Genomic DNA, 25,648 nt, shown 5'->3' with positions numbered 1-25,648 from the left:
TACTGAAGTAAATTGCAGTAAGTGGTATTTAGGCAGCAAACCACTGCAGTAGGTGCCAATTAAGCACTGTCAATAGACAGATGGCATTTTCTTCCTGTTTGTCAACAACATTTGTTCAAAGGCGTAGTTACAGAAGTTGCACCACCTCACCCTCTTTTTAACTGATGCTGGCCTGCTGACCTGCAAATTATAATTAATTTCTGGGGAAAGGGGGGCTTTATTTTGCCATATCAGCTGTCAGAAGAACCCTACCTTCAGAAAGTCTCCTTTCCTTAAATTTCTTTCTAAAATCAGTTCTGTAGTACCTTAATTTCTACTGTGTCTGTGTGAACATGAATGTGAACAGTTTATTCCCTTCCTTTTCATAGCAGCTTTTTTAAGTGTGGGCAGGTAATGTCTCTCCCACATTTTGTTTCCCAAAGCTTTTCTTCATTCCAAATGCCCTCCATTTGGTGGCTGTCTTTCTTGACAGGTTGTGCTGGAGCCTGGACCCAGGGTTCCAACTGACCTTGTCAAGGCTTGTAGGGCACAGGGCTGTGATGTGTCACCTGCAGGCTCTAGCTCACAAAAAACACATGTGCATGTCAGCTGCCTCTCTTGCAGTGACATTCATTGCATGCTCCCGCTCAGGTGATGACACTCTATAACCTCAGATCATGCCTGCTGTCCAGCAATTTATTTATGTGTTCCCTACTCTGGTGCAAAAGGTTAATACAGACTTTTTTCTGACTCTTCTCCATCATACTGAGATTAATTTGGAGCTGATTATACCGTGTATTCTGGCAAATGCTTTGGTGGAAAATACCCTGCACTTGATTTCCCTTCTTGAGGGCATTCTGTGAGGTAATAAACATTTGTAAAAGCTTCCTGGTCTATTACACAGAAAGAATTGTGTAAATCCCACTGGTATGTTTCTGGGGCATTGTTTTGCCAAGACAGCCAATTCACTTCAAAGCATTGACTGAAAAAGTAAGGCTAGAGTGAAATACAGGACTATGCCAGGTTACATCCTAATACATAAAAGGGAAACAATGAAATGGACAGAATATTGATGGGAAGAAAATTCTGTTCATGATTTTGAATGTTTCATTTTTTGTTTGTTTCCTTACCCCTGTTCTTAACTTCGCTGTTCCCAAAAGCAAAACCAAACCTATCTAATGGTACTTAGAAGTTCACTGTAAGGACAACTGTGTGTACATGAGGTTAAAGAAAATAATAATGTTGTGACTACCCACAGAAAGATTGTAAATTAATGTCATTTAGTATATCATTTTGTCAGGGAAGTCTCATAACTTCTATGTTGCTAAATTCTTTACAGTAAGACGTATCTTATAGGTAGATACCTGCAACAGTTGAAGTTACTCCAACTCCTGCTTTTAGCTTTTCTTCAGCAACAGGAAGAAATACAAAGAACACTTAACTTATGCGATTGGGAAGTGGAATAGCCTGATAATACTGAAGTTGATAAAGAAATGTGTATACATGCTACCAAAGAACTGCTAGAGAGAAGCAAATTCTGATTCTAAATGTATGATGCATATGTATGAAAATTCTTATTTTTCCAGGTCAAAGCTTTGGGGAAAAAGAAACCTCAATCCTCCTAAAATACTATGTACTTTCAACAGCAGCAGAAAAATGCTCATATGCCTCTAAGCACTGTGGGATAACTTATCTGGTTTTCCCAGAACATAGGAAAACTTAGAACTTAGCTAACAGGCTACATGTACCTTGGTATTACTGCCTTGTACTGCTGGTGGGGAAAGGAGAAGGGTAATACAGCCTTGCTTGTTCTAACAGGATCTAATGTCTTAATGCCTTAACACAACTATGCTCTTATCATATGTATGGCTTTAGTGTCAATTATTTTAGTTCCTTTTCTTAAACAGCATTAAACTTTCCTTGACTAGAGAATGCAGTGCCTTTCTGATTTCTATAGCTTGCCTTTTTTCATCTAAGGTGGGACCTTCCATTTCTATGTGACTTATTTGATTCTCTTCCTACCCTACCAAATTTAGAGGTAGAACTGATTACTCCTACTTCATCATCTTCCTGCAAGTTTTGCCTTCTCTTCAGAGCTGATCAGTTATGAGTTTTCCTTCCAGGCCACTGGTAAAAATAGTAAGAGATGGTGAGCTGATAACTCATTCATGTGGTGTTTCTTGAAAAATTCACCAATTCATTGCTGATTCTATGCTCAGGGTTGCACTATAAATCAGTTTAATGTATCCAGCATTAAGAAGTCTCTTTAATCAGAATGTATTAATATCACGTTAGATGCTTTACACTCATAATAAGTCTTGCACTGTTCAATTATAAGTGAATTTAGAAAGTGGCTTATGTTCTGTTAGTTCACGTTTAAATTGGCATGTGTTCATTTTTCAGATACAAATCAAGCTGCTTGTTGACTCTGGAATTATTTTGTATTAAATCAGAAGAAGGATTTGGGCCATTAAATTTATTTGTATTGTCTGTTGACTCTCAAAAAATCCATTGTTTCATTTCTTCTAATATTTTCAAATGTCATCAGTATTCTGAGACTTATTGAAAGAATAGCCCAATGTGTACAGATTACTCCTCTTTAAATACTTCTGTAGTTTTAAAAATATAGTATTTTTTCTTTCCATGTTTGCTCCAGACTGAGATGAAGATTTGGGTTAAGCATGAAACTGGCAGACTTGCAGATAATCGAAAGACTATCAAAAATTAATTATTTTCTAGAAGACTGAATTAGAACTCCCTTTTAAAAAAGGCAAAGATACTACCAGTGTCAGCTTGCAGGTCAGTATGTTTCATGATAACAGAATAGAGATATTTCTCCGTAGGCCAGTGTTTCCTACCCTTAAACGTGACTGTCCTCAGTCATCAAAGAAATGAGCTACTTAAAAGCTGGCTTTTTAAGGCTGAAACCTTGGACAGCAGCACAAAAGCCTGTCAGCGCTTAGGTGGTTTAGAAAGTTGCTGTGCTTAATGGTGTGATAACTGCATGTCTCTCCTGCCACTTACATCACTTTTTCCCTCTATGAAGCTCTTGGCTCATACTTACTTTTAGATAATTTGCATCTTAGCTACCATCTTGATGACCAAATTAAGGATAAAATCATACAAAGTGCTTTAACATTATTATAAAATATATTATATTTTGACTATATTGTCACTTTTGTTGTCTTATCCAAATAATAGTCTTCTAAATGGTGGGTTGTGTTTTTTTCTGGCAGTTACTTTATCTGGAAAAATATCTACCATTCTTCCAGTGTAACCACTGACTAAATTTTCCTTTAAGTTTTCCTGAAGGCCTACACTGCTGATTTTTCGTGCTTTGAATTGCTCCTGTCCCTTTCCCAAATCTTCTTTGAAAAGAATTTAAAATATGATCTGATTTTGCAAGTTTAATCCTAGTCCAATAACATTTTGGTTTTGTCTTTTGTTCTACTTAGGGATGGCCTATATCCCTCTTCTGCTGATTATTTATTTTACGAATTCTTTCTTGTACACGTTCTTACAAGCATATTGGAGATAGCTGCTGGACTAGAGGAGAGTGGGCCAAATTCACTCCCTTGCCAAAGGGAAGGCTGAAGTGCAGACCAAATAGCTGTGGACTCTGATGAGCTTCCTTCCTGAGCCAGCACATACCAAGAATAGTTCAAAAAGGCCTTCAGGATGTAGGTCTGAGGAAAAAAACGTGAGAGATTAGAGGCTTAGGACAGGAACTGGATCTTCGAGGAGACTTAGAGTGATGGCTAGGTGGGAGAAGTGAAGTCTCTCCAGAGATTGGAGCTCACGGTTCATCAATTCACAAAGCTTTGCTGACACAGAGCAGCGTAACTGCTTCCCACTTTGCACCCTTTTCTTACTGACAGGTAATCACTGCCGAGTTCTTGGAGGTGCTTCCCCAAAGTGCTTCAGTTATTCTATCAAAAGGGCATCATCAATCTGTGACAATCCCAATAAAGCAGAGACTTCTAGATCTGTGTGTAGGCACAATGTGATAAAGAATTATTGCTGGGAATATCTTTTTCCAGAATGGTGATAATTTTTTTTCTCCCACAGCGTAACTCCCACCATTCCTCCTCTGCTTCTTGCAACAGCATCAGTATACATGGTGCTTTACAGACTAAAATAATACACTGTTAATTTGTTGGCAACTAGACGTGCCATTATCTCTTACTTTATTGTCATAATTTCTGGGGGCAAATTAATGGATTGAGATTAAAATAGGCAAATACTGAAAAAAATGTATGGGTATAATAATTGAACGTTTAAAATAGTATTTAACTTCTGTGCTTGCTGCTGTGAAAAAGCATGTCACAGTAGGATTATATTTACAAAAACTATTTTTGCAGTCTTTTACATATTTCAGATGCCTTTTTAGAGGATGCAATTAATTGCATTTGCATAAGCAGTTTGAACGTGATTATATATTGAAGCCTTAATGAGGTTTTGAGGTGAAATTGGAAAGCTTGGTAGGCCCTTTGTTTTTCCCTGTCGTAAACATCAGCATGCAGTACACAGTGCTTAAGGTAGGGCTACTTACTCTTTCAGTGACGTATTTGTTAAATTACTCAAAGGCAGAACAAAATCTGGGGGCTAAGTAAGAAGACTATAAAATCAGGTCTACATATATATATATCTACTAATTATTTATTTGAAAGAATTGTTTTTCTTTATCTCACCAAGCAGCATGATTTATCATAATTATATAGCATTATATTTGCAAATATGAATGCATTCACTACTAGACAGTACATTCTTTATCAGTATTTAGAATAGAATTTAAATTGTTTGATCCAGTGTCTTGTTGAAATACCAGGGTGTAACAGCAAATTTTCATGTTGGATCAGGGCAACAGAGGAATGAAAAGGTCATAATATATATACATAAAATATAAAGAGCTGAACAAGACTTGTTAAGCAAATGTTTGGTATTTGTAATGGCTGCTTGTTCTATAAAGCAGAACTGTTTTAAAAAAAACCAGTTTTTTAATGCTGACATTAGTATCTGTAGAAACTAAATTGAGGATATTTTTAATATTTAACTGTGCACAAAAAAAAAAGTTTAAAAAATTAGTAGCAGTACCAAATACTGGAAAGCTAGGAAAAGCCAAAGTGACATTTCATTTGCAGTCTTGGAACTCTGGCAAAAGCATGACGTTAGTCTCTAGATGTGACAACCTGTCTTGTTCATATCTTATAGGGATAATGCTGTTTGAATGACTGATTCATTCTCATTAAGACCTGTTGTAAACATCATTTGCTATGTGTATTCAAAGCTACTCTGACATTCATGTAGATATATTGGTGTGTAAATGTGTATATACAAACAAATGTGAGATTTACTAAGCCAAATCTACAGGTAGTGAAATAAGATACTAAGAATGTAAAGAGTTCAGATGAAGACAGCATTCAAAATAACTTTTATAGTCAGTCATTGATAAAGCTGAATTGCCAAAAGAATTTGTAGTTCATGGAAAGAGAATTCCAGTATAGTCAGGGGTTAATTCAAAAGTCATTGGAAAGGTCGTGTTAATCAATGATAGATGTATTTTAAACAGTGTCCAAGTAAAAGGTTTGAAGAATCACTATTATCATGCCTTTACTTTATTCTGAGCCATTTCCTAGTTGTAGCTTTCTGGTAGATGAGTGTGGTCCCGTTGGCTGCCAGCCAGCCTGCAGCCATTCTGGAGTGGCTCTGGGGTTGGGTGTCTGAGCAGGCAGCTCGGTTCCAAGGGCTTCCTGCTCCAGCCACCCTGTCCCGACACACAGCCCGCTTTGCTGCTCGCGCCTGGCTGAAGGCTGGAGCTGGGAGCACAGTTCCTGTTGGGTGACTGCACATCCTGGGATGGCATGAGGAAGGTGCAGGCTATAATGCCCAGAAAGGAAAGGAGTGAGGGATGTTCATGTTCCTCTTGTCTTTAGTAGCTGCTCTGGTTGAGCCTCTGTGCTTGTTTGTTGGGCATGCAAAACTGATTTTGTTTTGTCTTGGTTTTCTTCAGTATTGGTAATTTGTGTTAAACATATACTTTGGGTTGGTTTGATAATACATTTTGAACCATATGCTCTTTGATGGCTAGTGTTTGTTTTGCATCCATGTGCAAAGGGGTTGAATGGGAAGAGTTCCAGACAAAACAGAAAGCATGTGTACTAATGTGAATGTTCCTATCAGTTTATCCCAATAGTTTTTTATATTTGTCATTTTTCTTTGCAGCAATATAAATATATAAAATTGTGTTTATGAAATGAAGTGAGGATTACAGGTGCATGTGTGATTGTTCTCCATCAATAATAAGATAGTGAAATAGTTCTTCACTCATGAGATAGCCCAGGTGTGTACCCACACCTTTTATCCGTTGTGGAATAATAAAGTAATGCATTAAATCAATATATTCACTGTAGCTGCATTATATACACAAAGTACACATTATTTACTGGAAGCTAAAATATCACAGAGCCCTCTGTTCAGGGAGAAACCATGTACATTCTCTTGAAAGCTTGGCATTCATCTCGCCTGTTTTCATTCTTGGGCCTCTGTAGTACCTCTTGCTTTGCTTGATGTGTGTTCATATGTATCCAACACAGAACTTGAAATAAACTTATCATAATTCTTAAGTAATATGTCTCAGAATAGCAACTGTTCTGTGTCTAAGGATGAATAATTAACATTACTAAGCAAACCCTAAATTGTCTAAACTGTTCTAAAGTACATTTTAAAGTATTGACAAGTTTTCATTTTTAGTATAAAGTTCTTCACAGTCTTTCATATTTATAATATGTACTGTAAGGCATTTCTTTGGCAACATTACTTACTGATTTGGATTTATCACACGTCAGGATGATCAGGGAGATGCTGAAATACATACTGCCTGTTACCTGTGACTAATACATCTTCTGTGATATTTCTTCTTCAGGGAGAACTGCATACCAGCTTTTCTAATAGTGCCCATTCCATCTTGTTCTATCACAGTATTGACTTTTTCAAATACTACAGATTGACTTGCCTGTGCAGACAGCTAGCTTTTTATGTTTGATAAAATTTTCCTTTGGGTATTTTAGGTAACATAAGTTACAGACAGCGCCTGCAATTCTGAAATAACACATTTGAAGCCAATGATTTTTAAATTGATTGCTGAAACGTCCAATAATGTGTCTCACATGTAGTTCAGCCAAGTTTCTCAGTAATCGTCCTTTCCCATTTACGGATTATGGGATTTCAGAGTTTGGATGCTTGAAAAGAAAGAACAGATGTCAGGCAATTTCTAATTTTAATGAGAAGGAGGTTTGGAAAAAACCCAAACAAACCACAGACATGAAATACAGAGTAAAATAAGGCATACAGAAATTAAGAAAAAAAATGGAAAACAACAATTTCTACTTTGGTTTGCTTAGTCCAATCAGAAAAACTATCAATTAAGTCCTTGCAGCAGTACCTCTCCAGGGATTTTGGCCTGGCTTGATGTCATTCCTCAGTGCTTACACCAGCTTCTTTTCCACCTCATCAAAAAAAAAACAACCCTGTCTGCAGTTCCTCCAAATGTTGAATGGCCAAACTGCCCAGCAAAGATATTTGTTCTGTGGTTTTACGCTTTTGGCCAATGAAACAATGTTGAGAATCGATGGAACTGCCTGACTCTTGCCCAGGGCCTGCACTGATCCTTGCATGGCACTACATGGGACTGCTGATGGGGCTTCATGTTTACAGTTGGTGGTCTCTGAATCCATTGTTCAGGGACAGCTGTAAAATACTTCCAGCTCCTTCCCTCCCTTGATCTTCCCTCCTCTTTCCAATTAACAAGGTGATTTAATAGTTGAGGTTCATGTGTGGGGATCACTGCTTTTGCCAAAGGAAAGATTTCATCATATGAAGGGCTTGCACTGATATATCTTGTTCATGTAGCAGAGGTTTCAGATAACACTATTGGTATTTACTGCTGTTTTTGGAAGCACAGAAAATACTGTTTATTTATTGCCATCTTCAGCAATTATTTTGAAAATAAAAGGATAGGAGGTAGCAGTTTTCTCATTTCTGCCTTGTGATCTTCTCTTCAGCTGCATTCTGTTTTGTTTCATTTGTCAACCATGCCCTCTTACTCAGCTTGCCTTAGCTGGGGAGGAAAGGAGGAGGGATGTTTTGCCTAAGAAAATGCTTGTTTACTACAATGTGAATAGGTTATTGCTGCAGCTGACTTCACTGTTTCAAGAGCTACTAATTATGCAAGACCTCCTGGAATAATAACATTATAAACCAAAAATGCATGAGGATGAGAACACAATCGTGTGGTTTATTGTTTTAATCTTTAAAAAAGAGACTTATGAACTTATTTCAGTTATTTCATTACCAAAGAGAGGGGGACGAAGGAGACTTTTCAGTGAATTTTCATGCCCTGAAAAGTGCCGGTTCACAAACAGATACTTGTGAAGGATGAGAATGGGCAGTGTTTTACCTTGCTTCCCAGTTACCTAAAAAGTAGCCTCTAGTTCACAGTGGTCTCCTGTTCTGTCTTAATTCTTTAGATAAAATATTTTAATGTTTTCTGTGCATAGGCTGCAAGCTAATTACCCACTTCATTTTTAAAAAGAAACTTTTCTTGAAGAAAATGTGCCTCCTGAAGGTGGTATCATATTGGTAACTATTTTACATGCCTTTACCAAAGTAACTTTTATGAAAAGCTGTAGTAACTGTGTCACTGACCTTCCCTTTTTTGTGAAATGCTGATAGAAGGACAATCCACTGCCTTATTAGTAAGATGCTTGAATTCCAGGTTTCTTTTTAAGTAGCGTGATTGTTGACAACTGCAGTCCTTCTTGTAGGTATTGTGTCCTCAGCACAACTCTTTTCTGTGTGACAATCTGCTCCTTTTGGTCTGCAGCAGTTCCTGACGCAGACACAGCCTGGGTATGACCCTGTGCTTAGCAGAAGCTTATGGTGATGGAGACTACTGCCAGATGTCCTGCAAAAATCTGCAGCAGTAGATGAAGTGGACATCCTCGAGTCCAAGTAATCTATTAAAAAGGATTATTGGTACATCATGATCTCTATGAAGGCACGCAGATTGCTCTTTCTTAAGTATTAAGTGTATTCCTTAGTACACTTGATTTGAACAATGAAAAGACACATCTTAAAGTTTACAGTAAAGTAATTGCTTTGTGCCTGTGTGTGTATATGTAAGAGACTTTCTCTGAAGAACCCATACTTTACATCAGAGGTTCAAGATCTGTCCTAAAGTTTGGTGTTTAGTCCAGATTAACCAAACAAGTGGAAACACTTTTGAATATGTTTCCTGAAACAACCATAAGGCACCTTTCCCTCTTCTGCTATAACATCACTGTGGGCCACATCCTTGTTTAGCAGCCACTGTTGTGGCTGGCTTGTCCTAATCCTTTAATAACTAGATGAAAAAATGTTGGTCAGCTGTCTGATTTAGTAATGCTATTAGTCAGCAGCTTGTCACTTACAAGGTTTTACTACATTAACAGCCATAAAGAAACAGATTCCTTGTGATCAGTATAATTTTCTGTGTCTGTTTTAATTATTTAACACTGCTGATAGAGTTCATTTAAAGTAGGAGACTAGGAAATTTCTTTTGACCTTGGCTGTTATTTTAGCAGAAAATTTTCTTTCAGGTCAATTTTTCTCTCTTGTCTTACTGTGCGGTGTTATGGTCTATAAATGTGGTATTCCTAAAAACTTTTGAAGAAAAGGTCAAATAACTGCTATTCTTAATGTAATTGCCATTACAGTAATGTGTGGTGACCTTATTTTGCTGCCCTTGTATGGTTAATAAAGAAACAGCAAGGAAATTATCAGGAACCTGTTCATATGCAAATGCAGGAAGATTTCATATTAGGTTTTCATATGAATATTGAAACTAGTTTTCCTCTTTTTGAAGATAGTATGTTGAAATGACCATGCTTGTTTTGATTTCTTAAGGTGGTATTATGCTAGATCAACAAAGAAAGCTAAGCTTAAGAAAGATTTTCATGTTTCTGTCCTAAAAATAGATTTTTCCTCATTAGTTTAAAAACTACAGAAGCTTTTCATCGGTTCTCCAGCAGCAGTTTTGTAAAAATATTGTAATACTTGACATGTGACAGAATGAAGTTGTCCCTAGGTCTTGGATGCCTACATGTCAGAGGCATTAGCTTCAATACTACATTTTCCTCCTTTATCTAAGGTGCTGAATGATACACATTTCCTCCATACATGATAAAAATATTAATTTGGACCAACAAGGATGGTAACACTCAAAAAGATGTTTTTTGCAACAAAACACCCCAAATATTTTGTTTATAGCTAAAAGTTGTTCTTAAAATGCCTTCCCTGTGATTTTAGGTCTCTATTTCCAGTTTTGTATTTTGGCAAGTGTCTCACACAAGTTCCAGCTGGGAGGCACATTTCCTGAGGAAACTGAGTAGAATGTAGGAGTTAAAAACATACCCTGTAAGGCCAGTCCCAGAACTGTGTGGAATTCAGTTGGAGATTTCCATTGATAATTTGGCCCTACTTTGATGCTTTTTTTGGTTTGAGAAGTGAGGGGAAGAACCACAGATAACTTTGTCTTCCCTTGTAGGAAAGCAGTGTTTTGTGTTTAACGTTTTGTTTTTGTTTTTTTTATTTTAAGAGAAAGCTTGATACAAGCATAATGATATTGAGAGCTCAGTTTTTGAAACAGGGTAGTTGAACAAACCAGTATATTGTACAATTCATCACTGCAATTAAAGCATCATTAGTACTATGTGCAAAAAAGCTCATTATTACAATTCAGTTTATCAGAAGCCAAGGCCACTGGGCAGTGGATGTGTTAAACATTGAGAATTATGTAAAATAGGCTCTGTATTACTTCAGGTGATTTTTTAGTAAATTATTATTGTAATATCAAGTTGGTTGCATGCCTTGTATCAAATGGGTATTTTACATTCATTCAAGTCTTTAAACCTTGTAACAATTGTGAGATAAAGGGTGAGAGAAACTAACTAGTTTGATCCAAAAAAAATGCAAAACTGAAATGCAAAGTCAGAAAGCATGTGATATCAGTTACCTGAGCTAAAAAAGCTGCCATTCAAAACCGGCTGTCTATATTTAACTGTCAAACAGATGAAGTAGAAGTCTGTGTTGTAGAGTTTCACAAGTAGTCTGCTCTGATCCCAGAGTGAGAAGTGGGTCTGGAAGGCTTTGTCAGTGGGACTTGCAGCATGCTGAGGTACATTGCCAGGCTGTCATGCTCTGGAGAAGACATCCCTCAGTTTCATTCTCCAGTCTCATCTCCAGGAATTAATACCTCAGCCCTCCATATATATTTTATTTTGGGATTTCTGCCTCTTCTTCTCTTTGCCAAACTTCCTCTCTTATGTACTTTTATCACATCACCCAACCCTGAACTCTTCACCCCAAATTCTGTAGAAATCCGGCTTGTCTTGCCACTGCTCCTGCTTGTCCATGAGGAAGTGGTAGTTCTCCAGCACTCCTCAGGCTGTGTTCCTTCAGCAGATGTTCTGAGATGAATGTGCTTTGAAATTTCCTGGTGATAACTGCCTCTGCAGGTGTTTGGTTGAGCTGCCAGAGAAGTTAAACCAGTGTTTTAATGTCATTCCTTATGCAGGTATGAGTGAATCAGGAAGAGGGAACTACTTTTTTTTTTATATATATATGGGCAAGACAAAACCTTGTTTTCCTTTTTCCCACTCCTGTGTTCTTCAAAGAGTACTGGAGCTTGCTGTGGAAAAAAAGAAATACAGATTATATTTAATACGATTACTGCTTGTTCTTAATTTGAATGGCCAGCATAAGATCAAGGAGACAATGCACATAAGTAATTTTTGTAAGAGATTTTTGAGTTGTTTTATGTGGACAAGATTTGACAGTATGTTTTAGGAAAACCCTGAATTATCTGCAAAACAAAGTCCTCTGGGAAATTTGAGGCTCTAGCTATTTACTTGTCTAAATGTGTATAACTGTCTTACCAGTTATCTGTGTTACTTTCTTGGTTTAGTTTAAACTGTCTAACTACCAGTATTTATTTTTGAAACATGGAGTACTTAGCATAAACATACTGAAGTGCCTTTGATTCTTCTAGTTGATTCTTGATTCTTCTAGTAAATAAGATACAGGCAACTTGCAACTGATAAGTATATTTTAAAAATTCAAAGTAGGTTGTGTGAAACTATAAAATAAGTCAAAATTAAAATAATGCAATGAATACCATTTGCTGGTTCTTGATTCCAGTGTGCGTTGTACAGATATTTTGTTTCACTCTGACCTAGAGTAGGTCAAGGTCTCACTTGGTTATGTCATTCAGAAAGAATCTGGAAGTCTCTGTTAGGTATTTAGTTAGGATTGAGTTAGTAGATCAAATTATGAACTTCCCTAATGAGCATCATGAGGAAACCTTTGGTTGAACTTACAAGTGCTCTCAACATGCTTAGCACAGCTGTACCTATAGCTGTACCTAAGAAATCCTTCTTATAGAAATGAATTAAGTTTCCTGTGTCAGGTGTGTATAGTCAGCGCAACAATGATTTTTTTAAATATATATTCATATAATAGATGACTAAAGTGAAAAAGTTAGCCAAATAGAGAAGGTTATAAAAATACTGAATGCAAAACCCATTCCCTCTGCTTTGCAGAACCTGTCTTGAGCTGCTTAGCATGACTCAAAAATGCCTGGTTTTGCTGAGTAAGCATCTTATCAGTCAAGCTCTTGTTCTTCATGGTGATGCAGCCAAGAGGTAATTCAGCATGATCATTCCCTTGCAGGACAAGACTAGCTAGACAGCTGGGGTTACTTTAGGATTGTGCGAAGCATAAGTACTGTGTGAGGCTAGAGAAGAATTACGAGCAAAAATCATCAAACAGAGCAGAACTGACTACTCCAGACTACTCCATTTTGTTGAGTGAAATATTTTAGAACTTGTTTCCTTTGTCGTATCAAAATTGTCTTCATTTTGCTGTAAGAATTATGGTTAAATGAAGCAATCACATTGAAATTTGTGACAGAGTTATTACTTACTGGCTCTGATCGTGAATTCCTTCCTCACCTCCTGCAGTATTCAAGCCTTGGCCTATACTTTGCCTGAGCTGGAATTCTGCAGTTTTCCATGCTTAGTCGAGACTTGAAATTTAGATGATATCTCATTATGTTAGCAAATTCATTTGAGACTTGGATTACCTGGGGGAGGGTCTCTGGTAAAGGGGCCTGGAGGCTTAAGCTACCCAGCCTCCTCAAAGTGTTGTTCACAGAATCTGCAAGGTAGCTGGATGCAGATGTGGGTTACAGTGCTACAAAAGCAGATCCTCACAGTGCCCTTGGCACACATTTCCTGTATGTTTAATCCCATACTCACCTACTGTCTTCCTTTTGCCATGGATATGGACAACTCTTGTTTTACCTGTCTTTTGCTTAAAGTATGTGTCCTATACGGATTATTCCATGTATATTCTTGATAAGCAGAGTGATTTTTATCAAGCCCTTGGAATTAATGTTTTTTACTGTAGTGTGAAAACTGTCTGGATCCAAATATTTATACAGTTTTCTTTCCCTGTTTTCTTTCTGCCCCTTTCTTCAAGTACTGTAGTGGGAAATCGGTTTGTCCGTTTTTGCTAAAAAGGGAGTTCAAAAGAGAACTCCTGACCTGAATATCATTTAATGGAATATAAGAAATAGCCTTAGTAGTAGGTAACAGTGTAGGAGCTGTCCGTAATTTGTGATATTTATCCATAAGTATCTGTGTGTACAGTATCATGTACACCTTCTGCTTAATACACTTTTTAATGAAGTCCTTTTCAGTTATTCAAGGGAGGTGAAGAAAGTTCTATAATCAAATGTTAGGCAGACAGGAAAGCATTAGCAATCATGCTCAGAATAATTTTTTTTCTGCAGTTCAGTAAGCTTCTTATTGAACTATTCAGCAGTAGAAGGAAAAGCAGTGGAACCTACATTACAGGGCAGAAACTAACCAGTAATTACAAGAGATTGTTAAGATTAGTGAGTTAAAACTCTTGTGTTCTATGCAGACTGTAGCTGGGAAAGACAAATCCACGTTTGAATCTTAGGAAAAAATGCCTCTAAGAATCCACCATTTTGTATTTTTTCATTTATTGTTGTGTTCTAGTTAAGATTTTATTGCTTTGCACCACTCTAGTGAAGCTATCAAAGAATGATTTTTTTTTTTTAAATTGGCTTAAACCAAATCTCTGCATAGCACTTCTGTGAAAAGTGTATTACTTCCTGTGTTCACTGCTGCTGTGTTGATATTTTTAGTATATTCCTCTAATGGCTTTGTATTATACTCAGTGTAGTTTAATGTTAGCAATTTAAGAAATTTTTTCTTTAATTTTTTTTTTTTTTGAATCGTGCCTCTTTATTTATGCCTTGCTGCAATTCTGGATGTGGGAGGTATGTGACAACATGAAATCTGGCGTGGGTTTTTTAGGCTGTGCATCAGAATGCTGCCATCTCAGAGGAAACACCAACATTTAACGTACTGACTTCATCCCAGTCATCCTGGGGACTTCCTTCAGGCATTGTATTCTAGGTTTGTCCAGAGAAACCAGACATTGCTAAGCAGCTGATCCCGATTTCAGCCCAGCTCAGAGTGATTTCTGTTTCTCCCTCAGATATGAAATGTTGTTTCCTTGCATAATTGACTCATAATTGGTTCTGACTAGTAAAAGTGAACTTTCCCTCTTGATTTTTTTTTTTTAGCTGTTCCTAAAATATGTTGTTCAGTGAGAGAGGCAAAAAAGAATTGGAACTTTATTACTATCTACAGAATTTCTTAAAACTTGGGCTTTTTTAAAGAACTTCAGCGGTTATACTGACAAAGCCTGTATTTGGAAGAGTATAACACTATTTTTATAGTGCAGTTTTTAATTTAGTCGTTCTTATTGAGCTTAGTGAATGAAGAGATATAAAAGAATGCAGCTTGTCTGACTCTTGCCAGAATAAGTGGAAGAAAACCAGTAGGGTGTTTGTGGAATTAAATATTCTTTCATTCCTTTTGTAACTCCTTAAAAAAAAACAGACCAACGAACAACTATTTTAGATATAAGTTATCATATATGTTTATTAGGTTGCTTTCAATTTTTTGGGGGAATAAATCCATATATGTTACCAGGTTTAAATATTGTTATTAGTAAAGAAACTCTAAAACCCAAAGTTTGATTTTTGCTGGGTGACAGAAAGGCAATTTGTTGTTTTCCTCTCAGGATAGTACTCATTCTTCTTTTTATTATTTACTGCTTTTTAAAAATTTTCTGCGTGTCCTGTCTGAACTGTACAGAAAGTAACTTGAAGTCACTTTTGGGAATGAAGATGCTTGTATTTGATTATTTATATAAAATAGATTGTGATGTGGATCTAGCCAGTGCCAGTAAAAGTTTATTACACTTAGTTTAGATAGTACAAATTATTATTTAAGGTCATTCTTCCCTCTGTTTGTTTAAGTAGTTTGCACTTCATTAATGATTTGCTAGAAACACTGAAAATGAGACTTAGTCAACGAATTGTTAATAATTTACTTTTCCTAATGTATTTATAACATATTGGGTATATTGGCAGTTCTAGCAACATTTCAGTGGCTTTCTCTCTCCATTGGCAATCCACTTTATAGGTGTTTTCCAGAGAAGCTGTTGATGCAGCGTGGGAGGTGAAGGCTACTAAATTTCCTCTAGGAGAGTCCAGTGGTTGCTTTTCTTGCAGACCTGTCTCAGAGCACAGGTGTAGTAGCCAGGGAACTACTCCTGGATCAGCAGCTGGGGAAGAGAATGCTCCTTTCACATGTGCTGGCAGCCTCCTTGGTTGTCAGACCTCACATGGAATGCAGTGTCCTCCCCGAAGGCAGGGAATGAAGGATGAAAACAATCCCGTCGTGCAGCAGGCAGTGTGAACAGTTCTGGATCAGCCTGGATGACTCCTAGCAGCAGCACTCTGTATGAGGCCTCCCTTATGTCTGGCTGGAACATGTGTATTTGTGCTCTACCTCCTCTTACAGGGCAAATCCAGCATTTTCTTGCTGTTTTAGTATCTCCTTTTCATTTTTTTGGGGAGTTTCTGAGAATAGCACAAGGTTTTAACCCAGGTGCTATTTCAGACTAGGCAAGATGTAGAAAGGAAAGACTGTTAGAGCAATGACCCCTGAATCTCAGAGCTGATCTAAATCTTTCCTCTCTTGCTGTGTGTTACACATGCTAAACTAGCTTTCTACACTCTGAGCTGGGAAGTCCTATCAGAACTGCATGGATTTGTATGGCTGACCCAGGCTCTGCAATCCCTCACAAGGATTTGGGGGACTGTACTTGTAGTTAATGTAATACTTGATTTGGACCTTCCTGTGCACTGGATCACAGAGGAGTGGCTTGTTCATCTCTGCATGGCATTGCTGCTCTGCACACTGGAGTGCAGGTTCCTCAGGAGGCTGGACACAGGCAATACTCTTTTCCTTCTTAAATGCTTTGAGTGGCAAGATTCAGCTGCCCAGCACTTTGTTTCATTCACCTAGGAGCTTGAATCAGTATTTGTCCATCAAGGTGTGTAAATAGGCTCCTAAGGCATAATAATGGTGGTGGAAGGAGTTCATTTGGTCTGAGTCCATCCTAGGTGGCAGGAGGGAGGAGATGCTGATTCCTTGCCCAGCTGCCCTGCTGTGGCTGGGAGCAGGGGTGGAGTCTGTGGCAGACAGGGCCCCTGGGTCTCATCCAGGGCCCAAGGAGAATAAGCTGGTCCTAGGAAGGTTGACTTGTCAGCTTCAGTTTTGTGAATGTCTGTTAAGTGTAGTTTGCCTTTTTTTGTGAGACAAAGCAACTTAACTGCATTTAAAACATGGGTATGTGCTGCTGCCTGCTTCTGAGGTCAGCATCATCACTTTCGTTGATGATACAAACATTAAGAGCAGCACATAGTCTGGATCTGTTCTTTTTCCTGCTGGGAATTCTGGAATAAATGATGTGCATGAACTACCTTAACTGTGATGATTAGATAGCATATTGCTGTGTGACTCATGTTGTTCATTGCTGTTACCATGGCTGTTACAGCTACCTTGTGAGATGTTTATATGAATGTTTTTTATAGTATTAAAGTGATGGTGTTAACAAGTGTTGGGGATCTTTGTTTGCACTGTGAGCTGTGTTTAAAGGCAGTGTTTTAAAAATACTGTCTTTGGAAATTGTTCTGATCCATGGGAAATCTTGCTTAATACTTAAAAAGCTGTTTCTGTTTTTCTTATCATGAAGCAGAAGGAAATGTGTTTAGCTCTAGGCACTGCCTCTAAAAACCACCACCATTTTGTTATTCAATCATAAGAATCTAATGTAAATCCTAGTTGTCATCCTCTTTTTTTTTTTTTTTTGTTATTGTGTTGGGTTGGGGGGAGGGTTGTTTATTTTGAATTATTTAAAACCGTGAGAGACATCGTATTTCAATATATTAACACCAGAAGAAATGTACCTTCTCTTTTAACAGAAGATATATTATTTTAAACCTAGTTGAGTATATATAACTGCATCTGCATAACATAATTAGTTCACTAGAAGAAAAATGCATGTTTTTCTATCATGTTGGCTTTTTACTGAAGATTAGTATAATCGTGTCTTCTTCCTGGATTATGACTTTAAATATAGATAAACTTCCACATATTAATGCACCATTTTCATGATGCTGAAGGTTGTTTAGCAGGCAGTTTCACCTTTTATTTCTAGTAAACATAACATTGATCAGGCAGGGGGTTTTGTTTTGCTGTGATGACAAATGTAAGAGATCTCTTTAGCTCTGTTAAAAGTGATGTTTGAATCATGAAACTTGCTTTTTCTGTTCACTTTCAGTTTTTAATTTAGTGTTAATTTTTTAACAGAGGTTATTTTAATTTGCAATTTAATCTGTGTTCTCAAGCTTGTTATGTTTGTTTTTCATTTAAAAACTGACAACCAGCAGAAAACTTATAGCATTTACATGGTCTTTTCATGTAGGTGGCTATGTTCAGAAGCAATACACAAGAAAGATCTTTTGATTTGCAAGCTAATCAGGTTTTGGTGCTTCCCACTGCAGAGCGCTCACTTGGCCATGATCGATACCCTCATGATGGCTTACACTGTGGAGATGGTCAGCGTTGAGAAAGTCATCGCATGCACTCAGCGGTATTCAACCTTCTTCCAGGCCACAGAGGTACCCTATGACATTGAGGATGCTGTCATGTACTGGATAAACAAGGTATGAGTGCTGGGAAAGCAAGCTGGAATTTTTTTTTGTTGTCTATATGATTTGTTTCAAGATGATAGGATAGGATATGTGTTTATGTGTGGAGGTATATCAGGACTGTTCAGATACAAACTGTTCCTTAATCTGCTGTTTATGGAATAGGAAAAAAAAAGTTTGCAGAAAAGAGTTAAACATGTGTGAAACAAATAATGGGAAGTCTAAATTAATACTGTAGTAAGTATTATATATGACATCTTAGGTGTCATTGTCAGGTTGGGATGCCGTAGTGCCTGCTTGAGGGGTCTCTTTTTGGCTCTTCATAAGTTGTCATCTCATTGTGTACTTTGTCATGAGTTAAACCCAATGGTGTTTTGTTTGTTGGAACACATTTGCTTGAAGTGATCTGCCTTCACTGCATAATCAAATCAAGTAACAAGGATACCTTTTTAATCAAATGTGACTGTGCATAATAAGGGACAGGTTAGTTTGTACAATGTAAAGCTAACAAGCGGTGACCTTAGACTGCATCTGAGACTGACATTTGCTGCTTTTGCTTGAGGGCTATAGTCTGAAATGTTTATCTTTTTAGTTAACTCTGTGTTCGTGATTGATAGAGCTTTTGAAAAACTTGTAATTTCTATGACGTGTTTCTTAGAACAGACAACTGAATGAACTGCTTTGTTTCTAGGTAAATGAACATTTGAAAGACATCATGGAACAGGAACAAAAATTAAAAGAACATCACAGTGCAGAATCTGCAGGAGGTCAAAAGGTAGGTTTTGGAGCTGAAATATTTTAAACAAAAGTAAGCATTCATCTGTAAACAGACATTGCAGACATTGAACTTCTAACTGCTTGTTAAAGAAAGCAAACTTGTAGTGTTCATTTTGTTATTAGTTTTATAATTTCTATAAAATACCTCCTTAAATGTAAAACTAACAGAGTTGCACTTTTTATTTCCAGTTGTCCTTTCTGACAACTTTGACAGCAGGGAAACGTCTGTTAGATTAATGCTAAGGAATTTAAGATTAATGAGTACTTTTGAGTGAATTGAAACCCCAGTCAGATCTGAAATTAAAAAGATCAGAATGTTTTTTCATGGTTTTTAATAGGTTTTTCCCTGTGTATTGCATGAATCTCAAAAGAGAGATCTGTACCTGGTATCATGGGTAGGATTGCTCTGGCTGTGATCCAAAATACTGGTCGATTACAGGTTTTATTATATATACAATAAAAGCAGATTATGTTTGATTCCCTTTATTACAGGATTTTTTTTCCTTTTGTTTGCAGAGCTCAGTTAATTAAGTAGCATTATATACCCATCAAAATACGCATGGACAGCAGACAGTTCCAGAGTACATAAAAGTACTTGTTTCAGAAAAATCCTTTACCCTATTGTGATATAATTATTATTGGAGAATTGGTAATCACCTTGAACACCTTTTGGTATTATCCCTGTACTTGAATGCAGAACAGATTTCCAAGCTGCTGGAAGGCTGTAATCCTCCTTCTCATCCTGGCCTGTTCTCACGTGAGCTGCTGTCTCCTTTGCAGTGCCACTCTGAAGGAGTGGCGAGTTACCAGCCTAGATTAGATGTTCAGTTTCAAAAAACATGAATATAGTGAATATCTTTACATTTGTGGGGATTTTTTAAATATAAGAAATGCCAATGAAGGCTAATTAGGATGTGACTCAGCAAAAGAAGATGTTTCTTAAAATAATAGTGTGACCTTGGTGCATATACTCTGATATGGAAAATTTAAGATGTATTCAGTAGTCATAGAAGCATAGAAATCTGGAGAATAAGATGTCCTTGGAAAGTCCATTTCTCAAATTTAGATAAAACAAAGTAAACAGAGGCTGGGGAGATAACTTGTGTTCCTCTGTACTCTAGTGGTTTTTCTTTTTCCTGAGAATAATAGTAGGAAGTTTTATGTGCTTTTTAGGTCACTTGGAAAGACGAGAACAATTTTGAAAGGCAAAAGTGCATGAGAGTCTTAATATGGTAAACAAATAAATATCAAAGTGAAAATTATCATCAGAGCAATTCTATAAAGTTATCTGTATTTGTGAAAAGTCAGTAATATTTCATTTCACTTATAATTTGCATTTTATATTAGGAGTAAGAAGATAAAATTTTTAGTATATAATTTATCCTCAGTTTAATTTATTAAACTGATTAAAAAATGTCAACATTTTAAAATCAGTTGTTGAAAGACTTGTATGGTCTGTAACTGATCCTATAAATGGACTCAGTGGAATAACAGATTTACCTAAAAATAGCATATGCTTCTGTGGTGTTTTATATGAATTTGGAAGCTGTAACAGAGCACAAGAGCCCAGTTCTGTTGGCCAAGGTACAAATGCATTTGCAAAATAACAAAATCACTCAACTTAACATGGAAAAAACCTGTATTTAAGACCATCTCTAATGTACAGTGAATTTTTGGTACCATTATCCCAGGTACATGTTAGGTTTTTTGCCTCAGTAAGGATTCAGCTCCATAAATTACATTGTCAAGTAAGGTATTCCATGCTTGGAGTTTGTATTAGCATGAGGATTATTTAACTTCGGGTTTTCTCTGAGAAACATGGGTCTGTTAAAGTGATGGCTAATTTACTACTCTGATATCTTAGCTTTTGTTTTAGTCATATGTTTCACACTATTTCCCAAGTTGCCACTCACTTTTCTTAAAGGTAATGGTCATTGCATGCATGCAAACATCTGAGGTTTAGAAACACATGCCCTGTATTTCTTAACTGAGGATTATATTGAATGCTGGCTTTACAAGGAAAACTAGCACAGAGGCATTGGATCGGTCCATTGCATCAAATCAAGTTGGTCAGCATTTCTAACAGGGGTTTGTTAAATTATCATGTCACTCCTGTCAAGCATCTCTTAGTATTCATTCCCAGATGCCCAGGTGTTTTACGCTGGTTATCTGTCCCCATATTGCATCAGCCCATGTATTCCTCCTTAGAAAGCACAGAATCAATGATGTATTGGCCTTAGCTCTGCACCTCAGCAAAGCTGTGAAATAACTGTAGCTAAATTTCTGTACCAGGCTTGGGCATTGTTGAAATATGTATATAATTTTTCATTTCATATTGTGCTGGGGTTAGGTATTAGTTCTCTATGTTACCAAGACAGTTAGCAGTTCAAAACGTGAAGACTCCATTCTAAAATTTAAGAAGCTTTGCTGTCTCCTTTTTTTAGACAAAATATTTGTTTATTTAAGTTTCAGAGTTTCCAAGGTATGGTCAGGTCTTGAAACTGAACTTAATTTAAATTTGGAATGCCCCTTCTACTGATTAAAGAGATGGGCAAGCAAACATGGGAAGAACAGATAATTTTAGTCAATAGGGAAAACTTTTCCTTAGTTTTAATTTCCGGTCAAAAAGCCACAAAATTAGGCACGTAAAAGATGAAACAAAGTTAACAAGTAGATTTTTTTTAATAATTTCATAATTTCTGAGAGTTAAACATTTGTAAATTATTCAGTTGTGAGAAATTGTTTCAGTGTAACCTTCAAGCCTGCCAAACTAATGTCTTACTGTGTTGTTACAAAACTGTGGTGAACCTTTTTGTAATGAATCGTAAATTTCTACATTTACACAAGGTTTAAACATCAAATACCAGATTATTAGATAATACAATTAATAAGATATACCTGTTTTCTACTTCTGGATAGATACAAACACTAATAACAGATTATGAGGTTGCTTTTGTTTTCTTTCCCTGTCTTTGCTACTAGCTGTAGAAGATAAGAGAGGAAGGAGTATGTATGATTTTTAGTTCCAGGTAGTCCTCTGTGGATCTTGATCAGCTGGTGATTTGTGGTAACCTCTTCTTTTTCTGGTAGAGTCTTTGCATCTGTTTTTGGAATTAGGACTTCAAGTTTTGTAGTAAATTGCTTTGGTTTTCAGGCTTCCACTGAATAGTATGTAGTGAATGTACAGTTGCACTGGTTAAACTGATGATTTTCAGTGTAGTTGGAGCTTTCCCAAAAACATGTTATTCTTCTGTCTGCTTCTGTGGTTTAGACTGAATCAGCCTTAACAGATTTAAGAGAATGCAAATCCTATGAGAGAAACAAATGTAACATTCAAGTACCTGAATTCTTCAAACTTTAAGATCAGTTTAAACCATGCAACTCTTTGCGTGAAGGTAAAATACTAACACTGTAGTTCCATTTTCAATTTAATGTTTCATAAATCCACACTGCTAGCAAAAGCTAACCTGTCAAGAAGAAAGGTTTGCAGCAGAATTAGCTTCTTGATCCAATTAATGCGCAGCTGCATGAACACGAATGATGGTGCAAGGAAGACAGCAGAAACAAGCATTGAATGAAAGGCATAACTATCATGTTTTGGCACCATAAGATGAATTTATATGGCAATAAATTTATCATAGCAATGCTTAAAACTTTTTGTTGGGGGGGATTAAAAAATCATGGTATAAAACAATAGGCCCTGAACCTGAGGGACTATTTTGTTATTTCAATGCTTTTGTTTTGTTTTGTAGGGCTTTATTTTGATGTTGTTGTTGTTGTTGTTTTAAACATTGGGGAGAAGTCAGCCAGGATTCTCTGCTTATTTTGTTTCATAGTCACTTTTATGAAGTTCCAGGGCAAAAAAGTTTCTTCTTGCTGATCTAAAGTGACAGTTTAACAGCCACTGAATTCCCAGGTTGTCCAAGAGACTTCAGGTTTTCTTTATCTCTTTTCCTTTAAGTGGCCTTACAAAATGTATATATATAAATCTTATGGTATGTTTGAATTTAAATTTGATTATCTGAAGTCTTGCTCCCCTTTGAAGCATATTCATAGCAACTTCAATCACAGTTGCAACCAAGTGAATAAATAAAAATATATATTGGATTACTAGTTTTGAGTTCTGTCACTCTTAGGAAGAGCTAGTCTTTGGATTTGAAAAGAACGTGTGCTTTTTTTCCAAGGAGTTCTTCTTCAGCCTAGCATTAAGTAGACATTGGTGGACTTTTGGAGTCCAGGTCTGAAATAATTTGCACCTTGATAAATGCAAGAAGAATGTTCCTGTCAGTGTTAAATAGAATAATAAGCAGCCTAGGTCTGGTCTCAGCCAATTTAGTCAAAACCTCACTTCGTGATGTGGTTTAGAATTCCTGACTGCAGTTGAAAATAAGATAATTTGTTTTCAAATTTGCATGTTTTTTCATATGGTGACTATATTTCAGTGAGATGAAGAGAAACTGAGCCCTGTGGAAAGTGTTTTAGTTGGGTGTGACAGAAATGTCCAGAGCCACACATACACCTGCATCTTGTAGTTGATTTCTTCTAAGTGCTTTTGGGATTCTCCACAGCAACAGTCTAGTTAAATGGAGGAGAAAGATGTTGAGAATAGCTGTGTTACTAATGCACACCCATTAGTGCACAACAGCTTTTTTCCATAAAAGCTCTGTATCATTACTACAGTTGTTTTCAAGGTTTTATAGAAGCATAGTATTTTAACAATTACATAAAATAAGGTTCTGTAGCAGTTTGTTCCATTGTAGTTTTAAACTTTTTTCTATTTCCAGAAAATATTTATCTTCATTAAAAACTAAATTCTTTCCTGCACTTTGGTAATGGATTTTTATTTTTATCTTATTTTTCATACAATGAAATCAATGGAGTGGTGACATTTTCTGTGTGTATTTATAGTACTGGTACATAATATTTTTATTCTTGATACCAGAAGTATTATGCTAGACTAGTGCACAGAGTTGCAGACAAAGTCATTGTGCTTCAGATTAGTATTTTTTGATCACGTATGAGTTTAGAGTTTTATGTATCAGTTCTGATAATTCCTCTGCCAGTAGTCAAAACTCCATCTACATTTCAGGTCATTGCACATCATGCAGCTGATGCTAATGTGATTTGTCATCGTAAAAATATAACTGCCTGTACCTCTTGTTGTCCTGAAAACTGTCATATGATTGTTTAAAAATATTGTTGAATGTTACTGTTTGGCTTCAAGTAACTAACACCAGCTTCACTGCAGTTGGGTGTACTGTACTACAGTGTGTTTATCCCTTTTCTCATTGCTTTAGCTTCCCTGCTTCCCCTTGTGTGCTGCTGAAGTTCATTTTGATACTTGTGATATCATGACTTCAAGTCTCAAATGAATTCTTCAGTCGGATTGCATATGTAGAGTACAATTAGCTGTGTGAAAGCATTTCATAAAACTGCATTGATCTGACAATCTTATCTGTTCATGTGGGAAAACTATAATGTTGATCTACAAAGAGTGCAGACATATTTCTCCAGTGTTATTGCTGCTAATTAGCTCAATGTGCAGAGGTTACAGTGCACTAATGCTTGCCATTAAATTACAACTCACTGTTATACAAAACTGAGAATGTTAAAGAAAATTGCTTTATAAAAGTAATTCATGAAATCTGATAAAATGTTCCTTTTTTTTTTTTCCCCTTTGCTTTTTGCTTTTATCCCTTTTTTCCTACTGCTTCCTCTGAAGTCTCCTACCAAATGGTTTTGGAAACTGGTTCCTGTAAGTTTGCCCAACTGCTTCACTTTGATCAAATTGCTTATTTTGTGAATGGCTTTGTCCATGTCATGCTCGTCTAATCATTCATTTCATTTATCTGTATGGGATAACTTTACAGGAGATTGCCCTGCAAAGGAGTGCATACTTCAGAAGCCTGTTTTGCAAGGCAATCTTTGCAAAAGAATTGTGAGATATGATGCTGGATAAGGAATTACTTTTCAAGCAGTCAGTGGGTTTGTACAAGGCAGTACTACCTGTTATTAACTTATGTCAAATGATCAGGGTATTTGCAAGTTACTTTTTCATAAGCTTTCAGTAAAAACATGCTATTTGATACCAATTCTCTTTTTAAAAAAGACTTGCAGAAGTAGTTTTTGATTATTGATGGTACATGGAATCTGAAATCTTACTTATTTTTAACATATGCAATCATTGCACCATTTGTCTAGGATTTCCCATTTTTTCAGCTGATTTAAGGCTGCTGTTAATCTCTCCCCACACAAGATGATCCAAAGCAGCCTACTTTTAGTGAGACTATAATTTCACTAAAAGTAATAAAAAAATAACATTTCATGTCTGCAATAATAATAAATTTTGTTTTCTCTGTGCTGTGTCACCTTAGGGTTATCATTACTTTATCATATAGGAATTCACACTTGAAATACATTCATACTGTTTTTTCTGCAACAGATTTGGCCGAGAACAGCTGTTTAGGTAGATGCAGAATTGCATACTTCTGGTCTGAATTCCAAAGAACTAATTCCCATCTGTCATTGCTCTAAAGATTACCAAGTAATTGATCTAACAGTCCCTTAGCTATTTGTTTTCATAAGTAATAAAAGATTGTTCTTACATTGCAAAAGAAATTGAAAAGAATGAGGCAGTTGCATGTAGGCAACAACAAAAAATTACTCATTGTCTGGAAAACCAGTTCTTTAGGAGCC

At 36.5% G+C, this 25,648-nt stretch overlaps 1 protein-coding gene across 4 annotated transcripts in view; it reads left to right on the top strand.

The window, feature by feature from the left end:
- Positions 1 to 25,648, top strand: part of CAMSAP2 (calmodulin regulated spectrin associated protein family member 2) — an 81,459-nt gene that overhangs the window by 22,427 nt on the left and 33,384 nt on the right. For 2 of the 4 annotated variants that reach the window (XM_085068274.1, XM_085068275.1), the window contains exons 3-5: positions 18,029 to 18,190; positions 18,867 to 18,950; positions 24,675 to 24,707. In XM_085068274.1, coding sequence (XP_084924400.1) covers positions 18,029 to 18,190; positions 18,867 to 18,950; positions 24,675 to 24,707 — 279 coding nt within the window. The remainder of the gene's footprint in view (positions 1 to 18,028; positions 18,191 to 18,866; positions 18,951 to 24,674; positions 24,708 to 25,648) is intronic. The other 2 variants (XM_085068276.1, XM_085068277.1) reach the window with 1 other exon arrangement.

This window comes from Lichenostomus cassidix, chromosome 8, assembly GCF_008360975.1.
Source record: "Lichenostomus cassidix isolate B80296 chromosome 8, HeHo_3.0, whole genome shotgun sequence".
Classification (NCBI taxonomy): Eukaryota; Metazoa; Chordata; class Aves; order Passeriformes; family Meliphagidae; genus Lichenostomus; species Lichenostomus cassidix.
This window is presented reverse-complemented; position numbering and strand designations above follow the sequence as displayed.